General features: G+C 39.0%; 1 protein-coding gene across 1 annotated transcript; it reads left to right on the top strand.

Moving 5' to 3' along the window:
• The first annotated feature begins 4,299 nt into the window (after positions 1–4,299).
• On the top strand, positions 4,300–19,083 carry LOC124717300 (transcription factor GAGA-like). Its single transcript, XM_047244126.1, has 2 exons — positions 4,300–4,550; positions 14,581–19,083. The coding sequence occupies exon 2, from the start codon at positions 14,818–14,820 to the stop codon at positions 16,141–16,143; it is 1,326 nt and encodes a 441-aa protein (XP_047100082.1). The 5' UTR covers positions 4,300–4,550; positions 14,581–14,817; the 3' UTR covers positions 16,144–19,083.
• The last annotated feature ends 551 nt before the right edge of the window (positions 19,084–19,634 follow it).

The following is a 19,634-nucleotide window of genomic DNA, read 5'->3' as shown; positions in this document are numbered from 1 at the left end:
AATACAGTAAATGAAGCAGGCAAAAAGGAATACAAACGTCTCAAAAATGAGATCGACAGGAAGTGCAAAATGGCTATGCAGGGATGGCTAGAGGACAAATGTAAGGTTGTAGAGGCTTATCTCACTAGGGGTAAGATAGATACTGCCTACAGGAAAATTAAAGAGACCTTTGGAGATAAGAGAACCACTTGTATGAACATCAAGAGCTCAGATGGAAACCCAGTTCTAAGCAAAGAAGGGAAAGCAGAAGGGTGGAAGGAGTATATAGAGGGTCTATACAAGGGCGATGTACTTGAGGACAATATTATGGAAATGGAAGAGGATGTAGATGAAGATGAAATGGGAGATATGATACTGCGTGAAGAGTTTGACAGACCACTGAAAGACCTGAGTCGAAACAAGGCCCCCGGAGTAGACAACATTCCATTGGAACTACTGACGGCCTTGGGAGAGCCAGTCCTGACAAAACTCTACCATCTGGTGAGCAAGATGTATGAAACAGGCGAAATACCCTCAGACTTCAAGAAGAATATAATAATTCCAATCCCAAAGAAAGCAGGTGTTGACAGATGTGAGAATTACCGAACAATCAGTTTAATAAGCCACAGCTGCAAAATACTAACACGAATTCTTTACAGACGAATGGAAAAACTGGTAGAAGCCGACCTCAGGGAAGATTGGTTCGGATTCCGAACAAATATTGGAACATGTGAGGCAATACTGACCTTACGACTTATCTTAGAAGAAAGATTAAGGAAAGGAAAACCCACGTTTCTAGCATTTGTAGACTTAGAGAAAGCTTTTGACAATGTTGACTGGGATACTCTCTTTCAAATTCTAAAGGTGGCAGGGGTAAAATACAGGGAGCGAAAGGCTATTTACAATTTGTACAGAAACCAGATGGCAGTTATAAGAGTCGAGGGACATGAAAGGGAAGCAGTGGTTGGGAAGGGAGCAAGACAGGGTTGTAGCCTCTCCCCGATGTTATTCAATCTGTATATTGAGTAAGCAGTAAAGGAAACAAAAGAAAAATTCGGGGTAGGTATTAAAATCCATGGAGAAGAAATTAAAACTTTGAGGTTCGCCGATGACATTGTAATTCTGTCAGAAACAGCAAAGGACTTGGAAGGGCAGCTGAACGGAATGGACAGTGTCTTGAAAGGAGGATATAACATGAACATCAACAAAAGCAAAACGAGGATAATGAAATGTAGTCGAATTAAGTCGGGTGATGCTGAGGGAATTAGATTAGGAAACGAGACACTTAAAGTGGTAAAGGAGTTTTGCTATTTGGGGAGCAAAACAATTGATGATGGTCGAAGTAGAGGGGATATAAAATGTAGACTGGCAATGGCAAGGAAAGCGTTTCTGAAGAAGAGAAATTTGTTAACATAGGGTATAGGTTTAAATGTCAGGAAGTCGTTTCTGAAAGTATTTGTATGGAGTGTAGCCATGTATGAAGTGAAACATGGACGATAACTAGTTTGGACAAGAAGAGAATGGAAGCTTTCGAAATGTGGTGCTACAGAAGAATGCTGAAGATTAGATGGGTAGATCACATAACTAATGAGGAGGTACTGAATAGGATTGGCGAGAAGAGGAGTTTGTGGCACAATTTGACCAGAAGAAGGGATCGGTTGGTAGGACATGTTCTGAGGCATCAAGGGATCGCCAATTTAGTATTGGAGGGCAGCGTGGAGGGTAAAAATCGTAGGGGGAGACCAAGGGATGAATACACTAAGCAGATTCAGAAGGATGTAGGTTGCAGTAGGTACTGGGAGATGAAGAAGCTTGCACAGGATAGAGTAGCATGGAGAGCTGCATCAAACCAGTCTCAGGACTGAAGACCACAACAACAACAACAGCACTAGGGGACTTAACTTCTGAGGTCATCAGACCCCTAGAACTTAGAACTACTTAAACCTAACTAACCTAAGGACATCACACACATCCATGCCCGAGGCAGGATTCGAACCTGCGACCGTAGCGGTCGCGCGGTTCCAGACTGTAGCGCCTAGAAACGCTCGGCCACCGCGGCCGGCTGTTGGAATTGTTGTATGATGCAAAAAATTGCTTAGATATAATTTGAACAGGAAATTAAAACCAGTTTCCCACTGATACGTGGCGAAAAAAGTGAAGTGTAAAGCAAATAAACATGGGAATAATATGTATGTGCATACAATAATAAACTGATTTAAAGTTCTACTAAACATACAGAAAAGCCGTGTTATTTATCAATTAGTGTCATAGTCCAGTGCTCTCTTGTTCAGTATACAGTAAATGAATATCTACTGTGCTGGAGTGAAGGTACGTAAATACGGTACTGTATATGCGTAATTAAAAGCATTTACTGTACTTTTCTGCATGGTACCTGATGTGTAATGTCCAAATTGGAAAATTATTTTAGTCGCAGGCTGTCCGATAATACTTACTTGTTGACAGGGAGAGGGTGACTGCAGGAAAGGGCTTATATGTACCTATCGAAAACAACCCATATTAGTGTCATATCCTTAATTGTGATGTGTCAGAGTCGATTGGTAACGCGCCATAGTTTAGTCGAATTGAATATTTTGAAAGTATTTGGAAACGAACTGATTTCTGTAGAATTTTATATAAAGGACTTCAATTGAAGACCTTTTTTACTCTATTATGTTCTGAAACTTCATTCTTCTTCCTATTACATAGGATCCATGGGCGTACGCAGCTAGGGGCAGGAGGGAGTGGGGGCAGCTGCCCCCCCCCCCCCCCCTCCTCTTAGAAGATATTCGAACTCATTCGCGCAGATCCGGGAGTAATTTTTTCGTCTTCGGCACGTTACTGTCGGCAGGGAAGTTTATTGAAATAATAAATTTAGCGATAAGCAATCCGCTCTGCTATTCACAGGCATGTTACGTCGCCAAGGAACAGTGTATTCACTTGTAGGCAGTAAGGGATCATGACTATGTGAAATTTCTAACGAACAACATCGTTTCTCGTACCATATTTAAATGTAAAATGCTGTTCTGCTCCTAAACTATTAATTTTTCAGTTACAGCTGACGATAACTGTAGATTAATAGCAGTTGACGTGCAGGTTATGACAAGCAGTAAATGGCTGGACATTTAGTGCAAGTGATTTATAAAATAATTTTTAGAACGTTCCACAAAACTGACCATCACCGAAAAAACTACCGTGCACTTCAGTAAAAGCCCCATTAGGGCTGCCTGAAGCGACGTTCGCTGGTACACCATAAATCGAATCATTCATGTCATCATTAAATATACGATTTTCACCAGATAATACACTAGGTTTTGCCTTAAATAAGCTACATCCCCTGAATATGAGCAATTCTAGTGTAACAGACTTCCTTAAAAGTGCAGAATTGTTTAAAACATTTTATGGATTGGATGATATTGCCGGAGAACTGGAAGTATGGTACAATTTGTGGAGGAAAAAGAATATAACTAAAGCTAAATTAAAGGATATGGAAGTCGTTGACCTGTTTAACGAGACCAACATTTTTTTCCCTAGCATGAAAAACGCACTAAAAATTTTGAGCACCATTCCATGCACAACAGCGACTGTGGAACGATCCTTCAGCACACTTCGAAGAGTGAAGACGTGGCTCAGAAGCACAATGGGAGAAGAAAGGCTCACAGGATTGTGCCTGATGAGCGTACACCGCAATTGTGTAAAAGAAAACTGCGAGATGTTAGAGAAGAAAGTAATTGAGAAATTTGCGGCAAATCCTAGAAGATTATTACTGAATTAAAAAGTTGTATTTTTAAACAAGTGCATTCTTATATTTAAAATGTTTATAGAAAGCAGTTTTTCACTAGTTTACTGTTTTATTTAATAAGAAATGCTACATGTTTTCTCGGATTGTACAAGTGCATTGTTGTATTTAAAATGTTAATTAAAAGCAGCTTTTCACTGGTTTACTGTTTTACTTAATAAGAAGTGCTGTATGTTGTCTCGCGTCCTTGTTTCCTGAGATTAGTATGACCTCCCCCCCACCCCAGTTCAGATTCTGGGTATGCCCTTGATAGGATCCCTTTATTAACTAGAGACGACTTATATACTAGTTTCTTAGATATTATCTTCAACATGTGTAGGGATACTTTACGTGTTACCTTCAGTATGGCGAGTGAGAGTATTACAGAAACTTAACTGCAATTGACTGCATACAAATGCGTGTAATCGCAGTGCACAGTGCAGGAACAGCCCCTCGGACGTATAGATGCATATTGAAGTACATAAAGGGGCGCGGGTGGATGAGTCTTTGGATGCGTATTCCTTTGGTTATCGAGAAATCAGCTCTCGATTTCCTAAATTTGTTGACTCTATCCGTGTCGTCGACCTCTCGATAGCTACCAGCGAATCGCTGTAGATCGTCGTCTGGTGCTGCCCCGCAGTGACAAAAACGGCAGTCGACTAAGCGCGTCTTATAAATGCAGATTTCGGTTCAATCTCTGACAATGGAGACTGTTGTGCTGTATCAGAAGTAATACAAAACCATCTTGAATCCATCTTTATCGAATTCAAAGTGTTATTAAAGAAACCGTTCTAGTGTGAGTATCAACAAGAAGTTTCTCTTCATGGCATTTTATGCAGAATGTTTTCATTATGTTCTTCATTATATTTGTTTTTAAGTCACAAAGATCTAGTCATTATACAAACACAGATATTTCGAGGCTACTGTCAAGGAAACGTAGGTGGCATCGTTATTTGACTTTTAAATAAAAATCCAAACAGAGATCTGTTTTACGTATCAACATAATCCCCAGAAATTTGTACATACTCCTATATAAGGCTTCTGAATTAAACCTTCAGTTTTCGGTTTTATGACGAATGGTGTGTTTAAATAATGGGAAATACCCACAATCTGTGTGTCCACTTTAGTAGACTTTTTATTTAATGGTCAAAATAATGATGCCACCCACACTTTCTTTACTATGGCTTCCAATATCTCCATTAGTATAATGGCCAGACTTTTATACCAATGCTTCGTTTTTAAGCACTTGATGATACCTTCATGCCGAAACTGCGTGAGTGTATTGAAAAAATAAAATATTAGTCAACAGCAGAAAGAAAATGTAAAATTTAATACTTTATATATTTATATCCATGTGCTTTAAATGTCAGACATTTGAAGGTCATTAATTTTGTACTGTGCATCAACAAAAATAAAGTTTTAAATCCCTGCTAAAATCATTTATTCTGCACAACTCCTTTTGTTTAATTGACAAGTTAATATTTAAAAACCTGTAACTTGCCGAAAAAAAAATAGTTTTTAAATGTGATTAATTGAATAGGAGAAATATGTTCATTGAAGCTAAAACTATTTGTGTACACAAATCTTGTAAACTGACTTATTTCATGTCTTTTTGATGGAAAAAATTCCTGCAAATGATCTGACAAACACACAACTTGAGTGCATGAGTAAGCTGTGTTATGCAGTTTTGTTTGTCCGGGATCACTATCTCTGCATGATTTCCTTACATATAACTTGTTAGTATGATTTAGCCCCAGTACATTCGCTGCCTTTCATTTACTAGTGCACTTTCATGTTTGTATATATACATAAATGAAGTGATGTTCCACTGGAAGTCCTGATACAGTATTTTTTCAAGTGAATATCTCCTTATCTGATTAACTGTTCTCGTCTCTCCTAAATCAAACTGTTGCTTGCTTCATAAGGTTTCCTCTCACAATCACCTGGTGTTGTATAGCAGCATGAAATGCTGAACTTGACCAATAGCACACACATTTGTTTCTGTCTCTTTTTGAGCAACAATGCTGGGAAGTGTTTTGTTGACTATATTTTCGATTTCTACCTATCGTGACAGGTAATTAACAATCCTCACTGACTGAAGAGAAGGTTGAATGGGTACACTGCATGCCACAGTGTGGCAAATTTGATTTCTTGAGGACATTTATTTTATCAAATAGCTGCTATGACTTTGCATTTTCATTGTAAGTAGTTGATGATGGTTAATCTGGATTCCTCCATCCTTCCAAGGCATGCAGAAGACAGCAAGCATTTAACAGTGTCCAGGAATTGTACTTGTTAAAAATGTTACCTTGCTAGATCCGTGTTATGTCTCCTTTTACAATTCTTCAACATACTGCATCTCTCAGGCTTTTCTTTTACCCCTTTTTCCAGTGACAGTTTTGTTTCTTTTGCTGAGGGAGTTTCTGTTATGCAGTGAACATACAGTTTAATTGCTTTGTTATAATGTCCATTTTGTAGGCTTTATTTTGGCAAATCTTGTGACGTAAGCTGTGTGCTTCACCCAACTTCATGATACTTTTGCTTTCTAGTCTGTTGGTGTTTAGATCTTGATAGATCCTTTCTTGATCTCTTCAATTTTTGAATTTTGTTTTTAGTTGTGACTGGTCTTGTGTTTTGGTTACCTGTTTTGTAGTGAAGGTAACTAAAATACAGTGTCACCATAGATGACATAAATTGTTGTAGGGAAAACCAGGTACTGTACTGATATTTAAAGCAGTTTTTATATGTAGTTTGTTTTTCAGTCCAGTTGCAGTTTCTTTTATTTTATTCTAAAGTAAAACTACTTCCTATCTCCTTGGACCACCTTCAGGCCTAAACATAAACTAAAAACAAAGATGATGAGGCAACAGTTTGTTGCGAAAGCTTGAATTTTGTGTGTTTGTTTGTGTGTCCATCGACCTGCCAGCGCTTTCGTTTGGTAAGTCACATAATCTTTGTTTTTAGATATATTTTTCCCACGTGGAATGTTTCCCTCTATTATATATATCTGAAGACAATCCAAGGAGATTGAAACTGGTCATATTGTATAATTAAAAAAAATATGCAATTGGGACTGAAAAATAAATGATGTATAAAGATTGTTTTGAAAAACAAGTATTTCTGTTGTGTGCTGGGAGAGAAAATGTTAAACCTTAATTGCCTCTCAGTGTACAGGTTGACATGTTGTGATTTTGGGTACTGCTGTTTTGTAGATTCTCTCCAAACAGGTATTCTGTTTGTGAAAGACGAACAGTATGCCTTGGTATTGATTTTCATTTATGTTTGTTGAATCTCAGGACTTTATCTGGTTTTCAGATTCAAATCTTCCAGCCTGACTCCAGTTTTAATATCTAAAGATTTTGACCTTTTTCTTCTACATTTATTTTAAGTAGTCTTTAGTTGGAGTAATATTTATTTGGACGTCTTTCTGAGCAAGGCCCAGTTTTTCCACAGGGTGTGGCAATGGTATGGTGTCATAGATCTAACAAACATCAACAGATTATACAATTATACATAAATGCTGTAGTGGTTCCTGGGCCATTCTGTGCCAAGTGGTCTAATATCGAGAAATGTTTCCCACATGACCATAATGGATTTTGATGAAATTTTGTATGAACATTAACACATGTTCTCAATGAACACTGGAAAAGTTTCAGATTCAGAAATTCAATACTTTCGGAGATACAGTCACTTGTTTAAGACCATAGCACAGCTTTCTATAGCGCGCCCTTGAATTTTCAGCAACTTTGAGATGAGATATCTCTGTAAGTATTTGCATGAAAGAAACAAAACTTGACCATCTTATACAACTTTTAGAGCTCTTTAAAGTAAAATATTAAGGAAAGGATTTCTGAGCAATTTTCATATAGATAATTTGAAGCAAAGTTGGGCAAAAACATAGCTGTTAAAAAAAATGCGAACTTGAGTTTTTTATATCTCCAAAACTAATTGTGGGATGTACATAAAACTTTGCACACCATAACTCACCAACACAAGGTCTTAGAATATAAAATTTCATTCTCCTATTGCTTTCCATTATTTCACAAATCTAGGGTAAAGTCGACGATTTTTCAAAAAGTGCTTAAAATAGGTATTTTTAGTCAAATTTTTCAAAAAAGTGCTTTCTCCAAACTCTTCTAAACTATGGTCATTAGAAAGAGCATATTCTAAACTATATAGAAAAGTGGATTTGGTTTTGCAATGCAAGCATATAAGGCCCTAAAAAGTAGCATCATCAAAGAGGTGCACTGGAAGTTTGATCACATTTTTCTGGCACTCAAATTATACCTGAAACCTTTTATTATGCCTAATAAATGTTTATTAGTTCCTTGAATAATTGAAATAAAAAGATCTGGTAAATAGGCAATGAGACTTGTCAGAAAAACTTGAAAACTATGAGAAGTAGGCCTTCTACTATTATCGTAAGTGTTCAGTTCATCTGCATACAACTGTTCTCATTTGAGAGGGGGGGGGGGGGGGGGGAAACAACATAGAGAATTCAGTGAATAATAGCTTCATATTTTTTGTACTTCTCAAAATTGTAAATATTTACAAGTGGAAAATGAAGACCTAATTTTTGGATTCAATTGTATAAAACATTTTTCCAAAAAAGAATCAATATTGCAGAGATTTTAGTACCTAGGTGTTGTAACCTGTGAATTTTTGTCTTAAAGTTATTAGGGAAACATGTGAAATTGGTTGGTTAAACATCTAAGAGTTTTTATTTAGTATTTAATCACACTTAAATGTAGCCTACTACCTTGGTAAATACGTAACCACTAGTTTCACAGAGAAAATTCACAAGATTCACTGTTTATAGAAAATACACTCCTGGAAATGGAAAAAAGAACACATTGACACCGGTGTGTCAGACCCACCATACTTGCTCCGGACACTGCGAGAGGGCTGTACAAGCAATGATCACACGCACGGCACAGCGGACACACCAGGAACCGCGGTGTTGGCCGTCGAATGGCGCTAGCTGCGCAGCATTTGTGCACCGCCGCCGTCAGTGTCAGCCAGTTTGCCGTGGCATACGGAGCTCCATCGCAGTCTTTAACACTGGTAGCATGCCGCGACAGCGTGGACGTGAACCGTATGTGCAGTTGACGGACTTTGAGTGAGGGCGTATAGTGGGCATGCGGGAGGCCGGGTGGACGTACCGCCGAATTGCTCAGCACGTGGGGCGTGAGGTCTCCACAGTACATCGATGTTGTCGCCAGTGGTCGGCGGAAGGTGCACGTGCCCGTCGACCTGGGACCGGACCGCAGCGACGCACGGATGCACGCCAAGACCGTAGGATCCTACGCAGTGCCGTAGGGGACCGCACCGCCACTTCCTAGCAAATTAGGGTATCCTGGGGTATCGGCGAGGACCATTCGCAACCGTCTCCATGAAGCTGGGCTACGGTCCCGCACACCGTTAGACCGTCTTCCGCTCACGCCCCAACATCGTGCAGCCCGCCTCCAGTGGTGTCGCGACAGGCGTGAATGGAGGGACGAATGGACACGTGTCGTCTTCAGCGATGAGAGTCGCTTCTGCCTTGGTGCCAATGATGGTCGTATGCGTGTTTGGCGCCGTGCAGGTGAGCGCCACAATCAGGACTGCATACGACCGAGGCACACGGGGCCAACACCCGGCATCATGGTGTGGGGAGCGATCTCCTACACTGGCCGTACACCACTGGTGATCGTCGAGGGGACACTGAATAGTGCACGGTACATCCAAACCGTCATCGAACCCATCGTTCTACCATTCCTAGACCGGCAAGGGAACTTGCTGTTCCAACAGGACAATGCACGTCCGCATGTATCCCGTGCCACCCAACGTGCTCTAGAAGGTGTAAGTCAACTACCCTGGCCAGCAAGATCTCCGGATCTGTCCCCCATTGAGCATGTTTGGGACTGGATGAAGCGTCGTCTCACGCGGTCTGCACGTCCAGCACGAACGCTGGTCCAACTGAGGCGCCAGGTGGAAATGGCATGGCAAGCCGTTCCACAGGACTACATCCAGCATCTCTACGATCGTCTCCATGGGAGAATAGCAGCCTGCATTGCTGCGAAAGGTGGATATACACTGTACTAGTGCCGACATTGTGCATGCTCTGTTGCCTGTGTCTATCTGCCTGTGGTTCTGTCAGTGTGATCATGTGATGTATCTGACCCCAGGAATGTGTCAATAAAGTTTCCCCTTCCTGGGACAATGAATTCACGGTGTTCTTATTTCAATTTCCAGGAGTGTATAGTGGCAACATTTACTTTAACAATCAGATTGTTTCATTATTGTGAGCCTTGTTTGAACAATCAGTGTTTCAGTGGTGTGTTTGCAGCATAGTGAGTGGGTTCTCTTGACAGAGTATGGCTTGGTAAGTGATTTGTAAGACCATCAAAGTTTGTAATCTAATTTACAAAAAATTGTTTTGATTGTGTCTTTTATAGCATATATCTCCTATTAGATTTTTTCATGGGTATTATACATTGTGTATTATTTCATTCAGTAGCAATTTGTCTGAAATTTAAGCAGATTATAATTTGCACTTAGAGGCCAAATACATTATTTAGTTACTGATAAGAGAGGGATGCAGAAGGGAACAGCATACCTTCCTGTTCAATTGGGCAAGGAGATAGTGGAACAAAGTGCCATGTCACTTTCTTTGTCAAAAAAGCTGCTTTCAAATGGTTTGCGGATTTTAGTGATGAGGAAAAAGAGTTGTTGGTCCGACATTCTGAAGCAAAGCTGGACAATACCTCTCAAGTTTGCCTACACCATGAAGCCCTGTTATTGACACAATATGAGAGGTTACAAAAAAAAATGCTTCAAGCCCTGTGGGAAGCGGAATCATAATGTTAAGGCAGGAATCCGCACTCTTGATACTGAAGCAGCTAATAAGGCTTCTGATATGTTGAAGAAGCAGCTTGTTAATAACATAAAGCCAGGTCAGAAAACTTGTCCGGCTTGCAGGACTACCTTAAATAAACACTTGGACGAAGCTTTATCAGCCTCATGATCACATTCTGATGTGGACTTTACACCAAAAGAATAATTAAATAGTAGCTTATTGTCTATCGGTATTTCAACCATGAAGAGAACAGTAAGCTACAGAGATAAGCCCCAATATGTGAAGAAGAAAATTCAAAAGGCTCAAAATGTGATTAAAAACAGAATTGTAAATGCAATGGGAGTAAACCGACAAATTGAAGATGCTAGTGAAATTAAGGAATGTGGAAACTGTGCCGACTATGCACATTTGCTGACTGAACTGAAAGCCAAGATGCAGAATGCAATTCATAAAGAACAGGTGCAAATTTTAACCTTGGCACCTGTAAGTTGGACAGTCAGACAAACAGCAGGTCAGTTCGGCGTGTCCGAAAGAATGGTGAAGAATGCTCGGTAGCTTATGGCAGAAAAGTGCATTCTGGCACTTCCCGAAAATATGCAAAGCAGGAAATTACCAGCATAAGTTGCTAGTAGAGTGCGAAATTTTTTTGAAGATGATGGGTATAGTAGGGTGTGCCCTGGAAAAAAAGATAGTATTTCAGTTGGACTTGTAGATAGAAAGACATACATTCAGAAAAGATTGTTACTTTGCAATTTACGGGAAATGTATGTTATCTATAAGAATATAAATGGTCCAGAAAATGGGTTCTCAAAGTTTTGTGAACTTAGACCCAAATGGTGTGTAACAGTAGGACCAGCCGGAATGCATGCAGTTTGCGTCTGTGCAATTCACCAAAATGTTAAGCTTATGCTTAGCAGAGCTGGTATGCGTGAAAATTATAAGGAGATTCTCAGCAAGGCAGTTTGCAGTTTGAACTCGAACAGTGCATGCTACATCGCTGTGAAAGGTGCCCGGGCCCGAAGCTATAGCATCTGAAATTGCCAGCTATTTCCTAGATCATGAGCCACAGGAAGTTATTGTGTTTAAGCAATGGATACATACCGATCGGCCACGCTGGACACGAAGCAAATGGTAGTGGATGAATTTATTGAAGATGTAAAAAATAAAATATGGAGTCTGTCATGCCATCATTACATTGCCAAGCATCAAAGCTTGCATCTTAAAGGCTTTAAATGTCATCTGAAAGACGAAGAGCTTGTTGTCCTAATGGATTTTGCAGAAAATTATTCTTTTATCATTCATGATGCTGTGCAAGGCTTCCACAGGGACAATAGTCAAGCAACAATTCATCCATTTGTTATCTACTTTCGTCAAAATGAGAAAGTAGAATCTTTAGGTTTTTTGCATTTTCAGTGATTGTTTGCGGCATTACACTATTACAGTTCACGTTTTTATCTAGGAGCTCATCAAATATATAAAAGCACGGTTTGCACAGATATCCCACAGTCATTATTTCAGTGATGGCTCCAGTGTTCAATATAAAAATTTCAAGACTTTCCTAAATTTGTGCTATCATAAGAGTGATTTTGGAATGACAGCTGAATGGAATTTTTTTGCTACTAGCCACGGGAAATCACCTTGTGATGGGATTGGAGGTACAACAAAGTGGTTAGCAGCAAGAGCAAGCTTGCAACGACTACTTAATGGACAAATTCTTACTCCCCTAGATCTGTTTCACTTCTGCTCTGAAAACATTAATGGAATTAAATTTGTTTTCGTCGGTAAAGATGAAATTGAAAAAAATATTGTGTCACAAGAAGAGAGGTTTAAACTTGGACAAACTAGCAGGCACTAGAGAAAATCATCACTTTTTACCTATTCATGAAACAACAATTCAGGTCAGCAGAGTTTCAAATGATCATTCATCTTTTCTAGCTAAAATGGGTCACAGTAATGAAGGAGGCATATTAATGTCTGCTCTCCAACCAGGACAATATGTTGCATGCCTCTATGAAAACGTGTGGTGGATTGGGAATATCTGTGAGACCTCCACAGAGCAAAGGGATGCATTAATAAACTTTATGCATCCACATGGTCCAGCAAATTCATTTTATTGGCCATCAAGAAGTGACAAGTGCTGGATTCCAGAACACCACATTATTGCAGTTATTCCAGCTCCATCAGTAAATTCGTCTGGCTGGCAATACACCATTCCTCTTTATATTCATCAGAAAATTAATGTAGCATATCAAAAATTGAAGTAGGTTAGAGGAAACAATCTAAGGAAGCCAAGAGTGCCTTCTGATTTTACACAAGGCACTTAAATAATTTTACTATCAGGCTTGGGAACCTGTGTAAAGAAACCCTTATCAGGCTTGGGATCCTGTGGTAAAGAAACCCACCCGTGGCTGTTGTTGCTAAGCTATCTGGCGTGGCCCCTATGGCAACGGGAATGCTGGTTTTCTCATATGAAATGAAACTAGCAGTGTTTAAACCACCATGGACCATAGCAACTCATTTATACACTTCTTTTCCATCAGTAAGCTGTTGTTGTTCATTAATCAGGTAACTAATAAATAGATGATTATGCAAATAAATTCTATGATTTACATTCATTCTTAATAATAATTTTTTTTTTGTGTGTGTGTGTGTGTGTGTGTGTGTGTGTGTGTGTGTGTGTGTGTGAGAGAGAGAGAGAGAGAGAGAGAGAGAGAGAGGGGGGGGGGAGGTGACAATTAAGAAATAACATTGTTTCTATTTTTATTCTTTTGCTATTCGGACTTAAGCTAGGCCCTATTCATCAGGACTTCTTATTTCACTTATCCCAGACATTAAGAAACATGTATAAAGCAAAATAAAAGATTTCAGGTATAATTTGAGTGCCAGAAAAATGTGTTCACACTTCCAGTGCACCTCTTTGATGATGCTACTTTTTAGGGCCTTATATGCTTGCATTGCAAAACCAAATCCACTTTTCTAGATAGTTTAGAATATGCTCTTTCTATTGACCATAGTTTAGAAGAGTTTGGAGAAAGCACTTTTTTGAAAAATTTGACTAAAAATACCCATTTTTAGCACTTTTTGAAAAATCGTCGACTTTACCCTAGATTTGTGAAATAATGGAAAGCAATAGGAGAATGAAATTTTATATTCTAAGACCTTGTGTTGGTGAGTTATGGTGTGCAAAGTTTCATGTACATCCCACAATTAGTTTTGGAGATATAAAAAACTCAAGTTCGCATTTTTTTTAAACAGCCATGTTTTTGCCCAACTTTGCTTCAAATTATCTGTATGAAAATTGCTCAGAAATCCTTTCCTTAATATTTTACTTTAAAGAGCTCTAAAAGTTGTATAAGATGGTCAAGTTTTGTTTCTTTCATGCAAATACTTACAGAGATATCTCATCTCAAAGTTGCTGAAAATTCAAGGACGCGCTATAGAAAGCTGTGCTATGGTCTTAAACAAGTGACTGTATCTCCGAAAGTATTGAATTTCTAAATCTGAAACTTTACCAGTGTTCATTGAGAACATGTGTGAATGTTCATACAAAATTTCATCAAAATCCATGAGGGTCATGTGGGAGCCTCTAGACCACTTGACCACTTCACATAATGACTGGCTTGAAATTGTGATTTTGTTGTATAAACAACCAACCATTCCAAAAAGTGACTCACACTTGTTACTTGTTTGTATGATACAGTTTTTTGTTTTCTGTATTACATGTTACCTAAATACTTACTTATTATTAAAATATTAATTGCCGTTTAGATTTCTACAAGTGTTACAATCATTTTAATTTATTTTAACAAAGTGCTGATTAATGTCGCTGTATTTATTGCATGCTCAAAAACAAGTCAGCTGTGCACAGTTGTTGTGTACAGAAAAGTAAGGGCATATTACTTTTATGATCTTTTGTCTAGTAAACGTTTTGCACTACCACTCCTGAAGATGATAATTTTTCATTAATTAAGTATTGTTTACATGCTAGGTCAACAGACACAAAACCAAAGGAATGACTGCAATATCTGGAATCTCAAGAAGTTTGCATGTCACAGAATATCTGTTATGGAAAGCTGATATTCTGTGTAATCTACAGGGCTCCAAGGACCTTTCCCAGATTTAATTACACGAGTGTGCATCTCTTTTACTGGATAATCACACCTTAATACTAAAAATATAGCTGATTAAATTCAGTACTTCGCAAATTTTTATCCACTTTGGCAGAATGGAGCCTAGCACTGACTTTCATTTTACCTGGGACAACCACCAGGCAACTTTATTGACAGTTTTTGATACTCTCTTGGCTAATGAGAAACTAGCTGATTGCACAGTCAGTGTTGAAGGAAAGTCCATTAAGGCACACAAAGTAATTCTTGCAGCCTGTAGTCCATATTTTGAACGGGTATTTACTGAGAATCATGAGAAGCACCCCATAATTATACTGCCAGACGTAAAGTTTCGGGTAATGAAAGCTTTACTGGACTTCATGTATCATGGGGAACTGAACATACAACAAGATGACCTCGGAAGTGTGCTGAGGCTCTCAGAGTCCTTCCAGTTGAGGGGGCTATCAGGTAATGTGTACATTAGTGACATGCACACCCAGAGAGAAGATGGAGGAAGCCAGTTGCTTATCTCTGCTGAAAATCAGTCTTCACAACCTACTATTTTGTCAGTGTTTACACTATGTTCTCAGGAAACTAGTGAAATGGAAATGATGAATTCATTTGAGGAGGATCCCCGCCCTCATTCCTCGCAGAAAAATAGCTGTGTGGAAACAGGTTCAGTTATAAGAGCGAGTTGCAATCACAAGAAGTTGGCTGTATATTGTAGTTCCGATCGAGGTACAGGTTCGGCCTCATTAAATGAAGAAATTAATATTGGTGTCGAAACATTTCAGATTTCTGATGCAGAAGAAACATTACCTTTACTTGCCACTGAGACTGACGAATCTGACTGTTGTGCAATTTCTGCCCATCCTACAAATAGCCAGTTGCAAGGGTCTGTTAAGAGAGCTAGAAATACTGAGAGAGTCACAAAAGAAGATTCTCTGGTGACTCTTAACTCTGCACTAACTCCGGGAGTAGCGTTTGATCAGGTTACGTGCAGTGAAGGAACTATAGGTCAAGTGGCCCATGAAACAAAATTTGCAGACCAAGTTGGTAAACACTTGAGAATAACAAGCGGTGTTACACTCAGTGGTGGTGCTGATGGTAATGGCAGTGCTAATCATAGTGATGTACGTATGACAGTCGACCGCACAGTTACAGATGTTTCTGCCAGGAGAGGAAGAGCAGTAAAGCATCAGCCAGTGCAGTCGCAGAAAAAGTGTAAGGGAAAGCGATACACAAAATTTAAATGTTATTCGTGTGGGAAGTCATATGTAAATCGTAGTGGTCTGGTGAGGCATTTCTTGTACGAATGTGGAAAAGACCCTCAGTTTGAGTGTCCACGCTGCAAGCTGCGGTTTTTCAGAAGAGATCATTTGAGGAGACATATGTTAACTCGCCGTTGTCGAAGCTATCTGCAGGTTGAAGATAAACATGAATGAAAGTAAATGTTGATCAGTGTACAGGTGATAAGTTACAGTCACTATAGCCCATGACCTAATGTCAATTAATAATGACAGCTAGACTGTAGTCTCAAATATTATTCGTTGAGGTAATGATGTTATATTCAAAGCATATTAGTGATGTGTGGGGTAAGTTGTGACCAGTACAAGAAATTCAGAAAATTGATAGCTCTCACAAACATGATATTTGGTCAAGTAACTCTCGTATTCCCATTGTGTTGTTTAGGTAATGTGCATCGCCATTTTAAGGGTATTGTGCAGGTTAGGCTAACTTAGGGTACAGATAGCGCACATCCAGTACACTGCTGTGACAAGAAGGCAACTGCTCAGCTAACATCATGTAGTTGTTACAGTATAACGCAAGGCATGTTAGTGTATGCACTTTTTCGGAACAGTTCGCAATGGACACCTTCTTGTGATGTGCCGGAAAATTGTCATTTCCAGAGACTGATGTATCAGGAAAGAGACTGATCCTGCAGATTTATGTACTTTTCAAGTGAGTTCAGTTATTGGTTGTCACTTCCGAAGCATGGTCGATTCAAGTCTGGACATGTCCACAGTTGTTCTTTTCACTTCTCATGTGTGCTATTTTTGACCACTGGGAGCTCTGCCATATCCAAATTCTGGTGGAGTGTGGAGACCTATATGTAATAGATTACTCATCCCCTGCCAGTGAGTTGATGGATATTGATGAAAGGGCACAGTCAGACTGAAAAATCAGTCTCATTTCTTTTGTGTTGAGGTGCTACTTCAAACATGTTTGATTGCTTACACTGATCTTGTCTGCTTATAGAAAATCATTGAGATATTATTCAAAACAGCCACATAATATAATAAAATAGCAAAAAGTTTGTCAGTGCCATGCACAGTCATCTTACAAACTGAACTATAGAGTCATGAGTCGCAAAGGTACTTCAAGATTTAATTTGCCACTATCTTTTCCTAGTTTCTAAAGTTTACAGTAGCTTTCCTATGCACTCTGCAACAGTGGTTCTATACCCAAGAAAGGTGTGCATGAGGGCTCTGTGGATTTTAGAATGAGAGGGAGAGGTACCAGTATACTTAGTTTGTGCGGCTCATTGAGATAGATCAGTCAGCAAAGCATTGCCTGTAAAAGGCAAAGATCCGAATTGCATCCTGGCATTGCCTACAGTGTTTATGTATTGGGAAGTTTTGTGTCCATAATTTATTGTTGAGTTGCAGAAGAGAAGACAAGTGTCAGGCGAGATGGGAAATGATATGCATATTCATCCATGAAATATCTTTGCCGTCAGTTTGCAGAAGGTATTAATAGTGTCTGCCTTGAACCAATATATTCTTTATGCCAATATATTGCTGTTTATCAGACACTTTTGAAGTTTTGTATCAAAAGGACAGTTCATTTGAGAAAGCTGTAAAATTAGGACAACATAGAATGACTGACTGGACAACATAGAATGACTGACCAGAACTCATCCTCCTGTGCCAGAATTCCAAGTACTGGTGGTAGACTTCTTTAGAAGTAGGAAACACTGTTCCCAGCTTTTTGGAACTGCCAGTTACTTCCTCAGTGAGGAAAGAGTGGTAGCTCTTGGGGAGGTTAGAAAGGAGGGGGCGGATTTCTCAGACTCCGGATTGAGAGGGCAATGGGGAGAAAAAGGTCATAGGTGAGCTGGCAGAAAGTAGGAGTTCGAGGATGGTATACTGGTGAGCACTGTGCCGACTTCAATCCTGAGATGATGGAAGGAAGAATGAGAAATAAAGATGGATTAAGAGCAAGAGAAACATGTAGTGAATAGGAAGTTACAAACTAGGTACCAGGCCATCTTTCCTATGGTCCGAGTGAGATGCTCTCAGTTTTGAAACTTCCTCAACCTATTCTCCTTTCTCCTTGGACAAGGAATAGACAGTTCCAAATGGCAGGAATAGTTTTTGCTACTATTAAGTGTGTCTGTCAGTAGTACTTGGAATTATCCTTTCTGAAGATAAGGATTGGTCAGCCATTTTGTAGCTTTTGAAACTTTGAAGAGTGTGTTGAATTTGTTCAGTAGCAGAAAACCTACAGATCTTCTCTGATGATAGTGATGTGACATAAATGTCAGCTCACATAAAACGAAATAGAGCAGTGGCAAGTCAGATGATTGCTATGGTTATACACTTTGTTCTGTATTCACCTGTTTTCTGTTTCCAGTATGCATTTCCCGATTGCTGGTTGGATGGTGGTGAATAAATGTCACCATCCACTTCACTATTAATAACATAAACTGATTCAAAATATGCTTGTTATGCCCCATCAAATAAATACATCTACATGATCAATTAAGAATAGTTTGTAATTTAAAAAATGCCTTCTAAAGTACAAGGTGCTTGATAGAAAATGATCATTTCTGTAAGACATGTTCATAAAATGTTTGTAGGCAGTGAACTGACTCAGCTTGTAAAGTATGTGCCTGGGAACTAGCAGGTGCAAGGATCTTAATTACAGCCAAAATCTTTGAAGTTCATTTGTTTAAAGTATTATTGTAGCTCCTTTGTTTAAAGTATAAAATAAGTTCCTGTTTTAACATTGGAGATTGTATGTCAAATGTGTGTCACTGAATATCTTGTGTGTTGCAAATATGCCATTTAAGTTCTTGTCTTAAGAGTGTGTCATTGACGTTCCTGTGTGGTATAGCTTGTGAACAGGTCATTGAAGTTCCTATATAACATTGTAGTTGGTATAATTGTGTGTTTGCTGTGTGTTAAGTGACATAAAAATAAGAGGCACCAGTGAGGACGTATTGTAAAAGTGTAGAAAAATTGGGATTCCTTTTTCCTGCTCTTCACTTAATGCCAATTCCCAGCAACAGCTTCACCATGTCAATATTGGTGCTCTGAAATCATTATATGACTTGATAGCTATTAAAATAAATATCAATTTTGTTTTGTTTGTTTGTACCATTTGCTACTGAATGTAATTAAAATTTGTATTTCTGAGGAATTTTGCTTGTTTTTTGTGTACCTGCTTTCATCCTTACTTTTCCCTTCTCCTTAAAGTCCTTTGCTTTTGTCATATTGTATGTACAGGCATATTTACAACCTTTTCATCATGTTCACAAGTAAAGCCCCCCCCCCCCCCCCCCCCCCACTGTTTGAGACCACTGTCTATTTTTTTTATTTATTTTGTGGCTCATGCATAATTTTTTTCAAGAACCGTATTTGAACTTAAATATCAGGGCCAGTATAGCTTTCAAGACTGTGTGCTCTAAATGTGTTTTGGGTCTTTTCAGAATGTTGTTGATACGATGCTAATGAGGAACACAGAAAGGAAGACAGTTTATGGAACAAATTTCTTGGATAAGGGCTAGTAATATTTTTATTAAGATTAAATCAGAGCTTGATTGCATACTGTTGTTTGAATATTGATGCCATTGCCTGCCGTGACATGTGAACTATCAGCAAGTTAACAGAAACAGCAATTGTGACATGCCCAGAGCTCTACGGTGCACTGA

The sequence above is a fragment of the Schistocerca piceifrons genome, chromosome 9 (assembly GCF_021461385.2).
Source record: "Schistocerca piceifrons isolate TAMUIC-IGC-003096 chromosome 9, iqSchPice1.1, whole genome shotgun sequence".
Taxonomy (NCBI): domain Eukaryota; kingdom Metazoa; phylum Arthropoda; class Insecta; order Orthoptera; family Acrididae; genus Schistocerca; species Schistocerca piceifrons.
The sequence above is the reverse complement of the archived record's forward strand: the minus strand, read 5'-3'. Positions and strand labels throughout refer to the sequence as shown.

What these genes read in the sequence shown, in the direction of transcription:
- LOC124717300 (XM_047244126.1), top strand. Translation starts at nt 14,818, where the DNA reads ATGGAGCCTAGCACTGACTTTCATTTTACCTGGGACAACCACCAGGCA.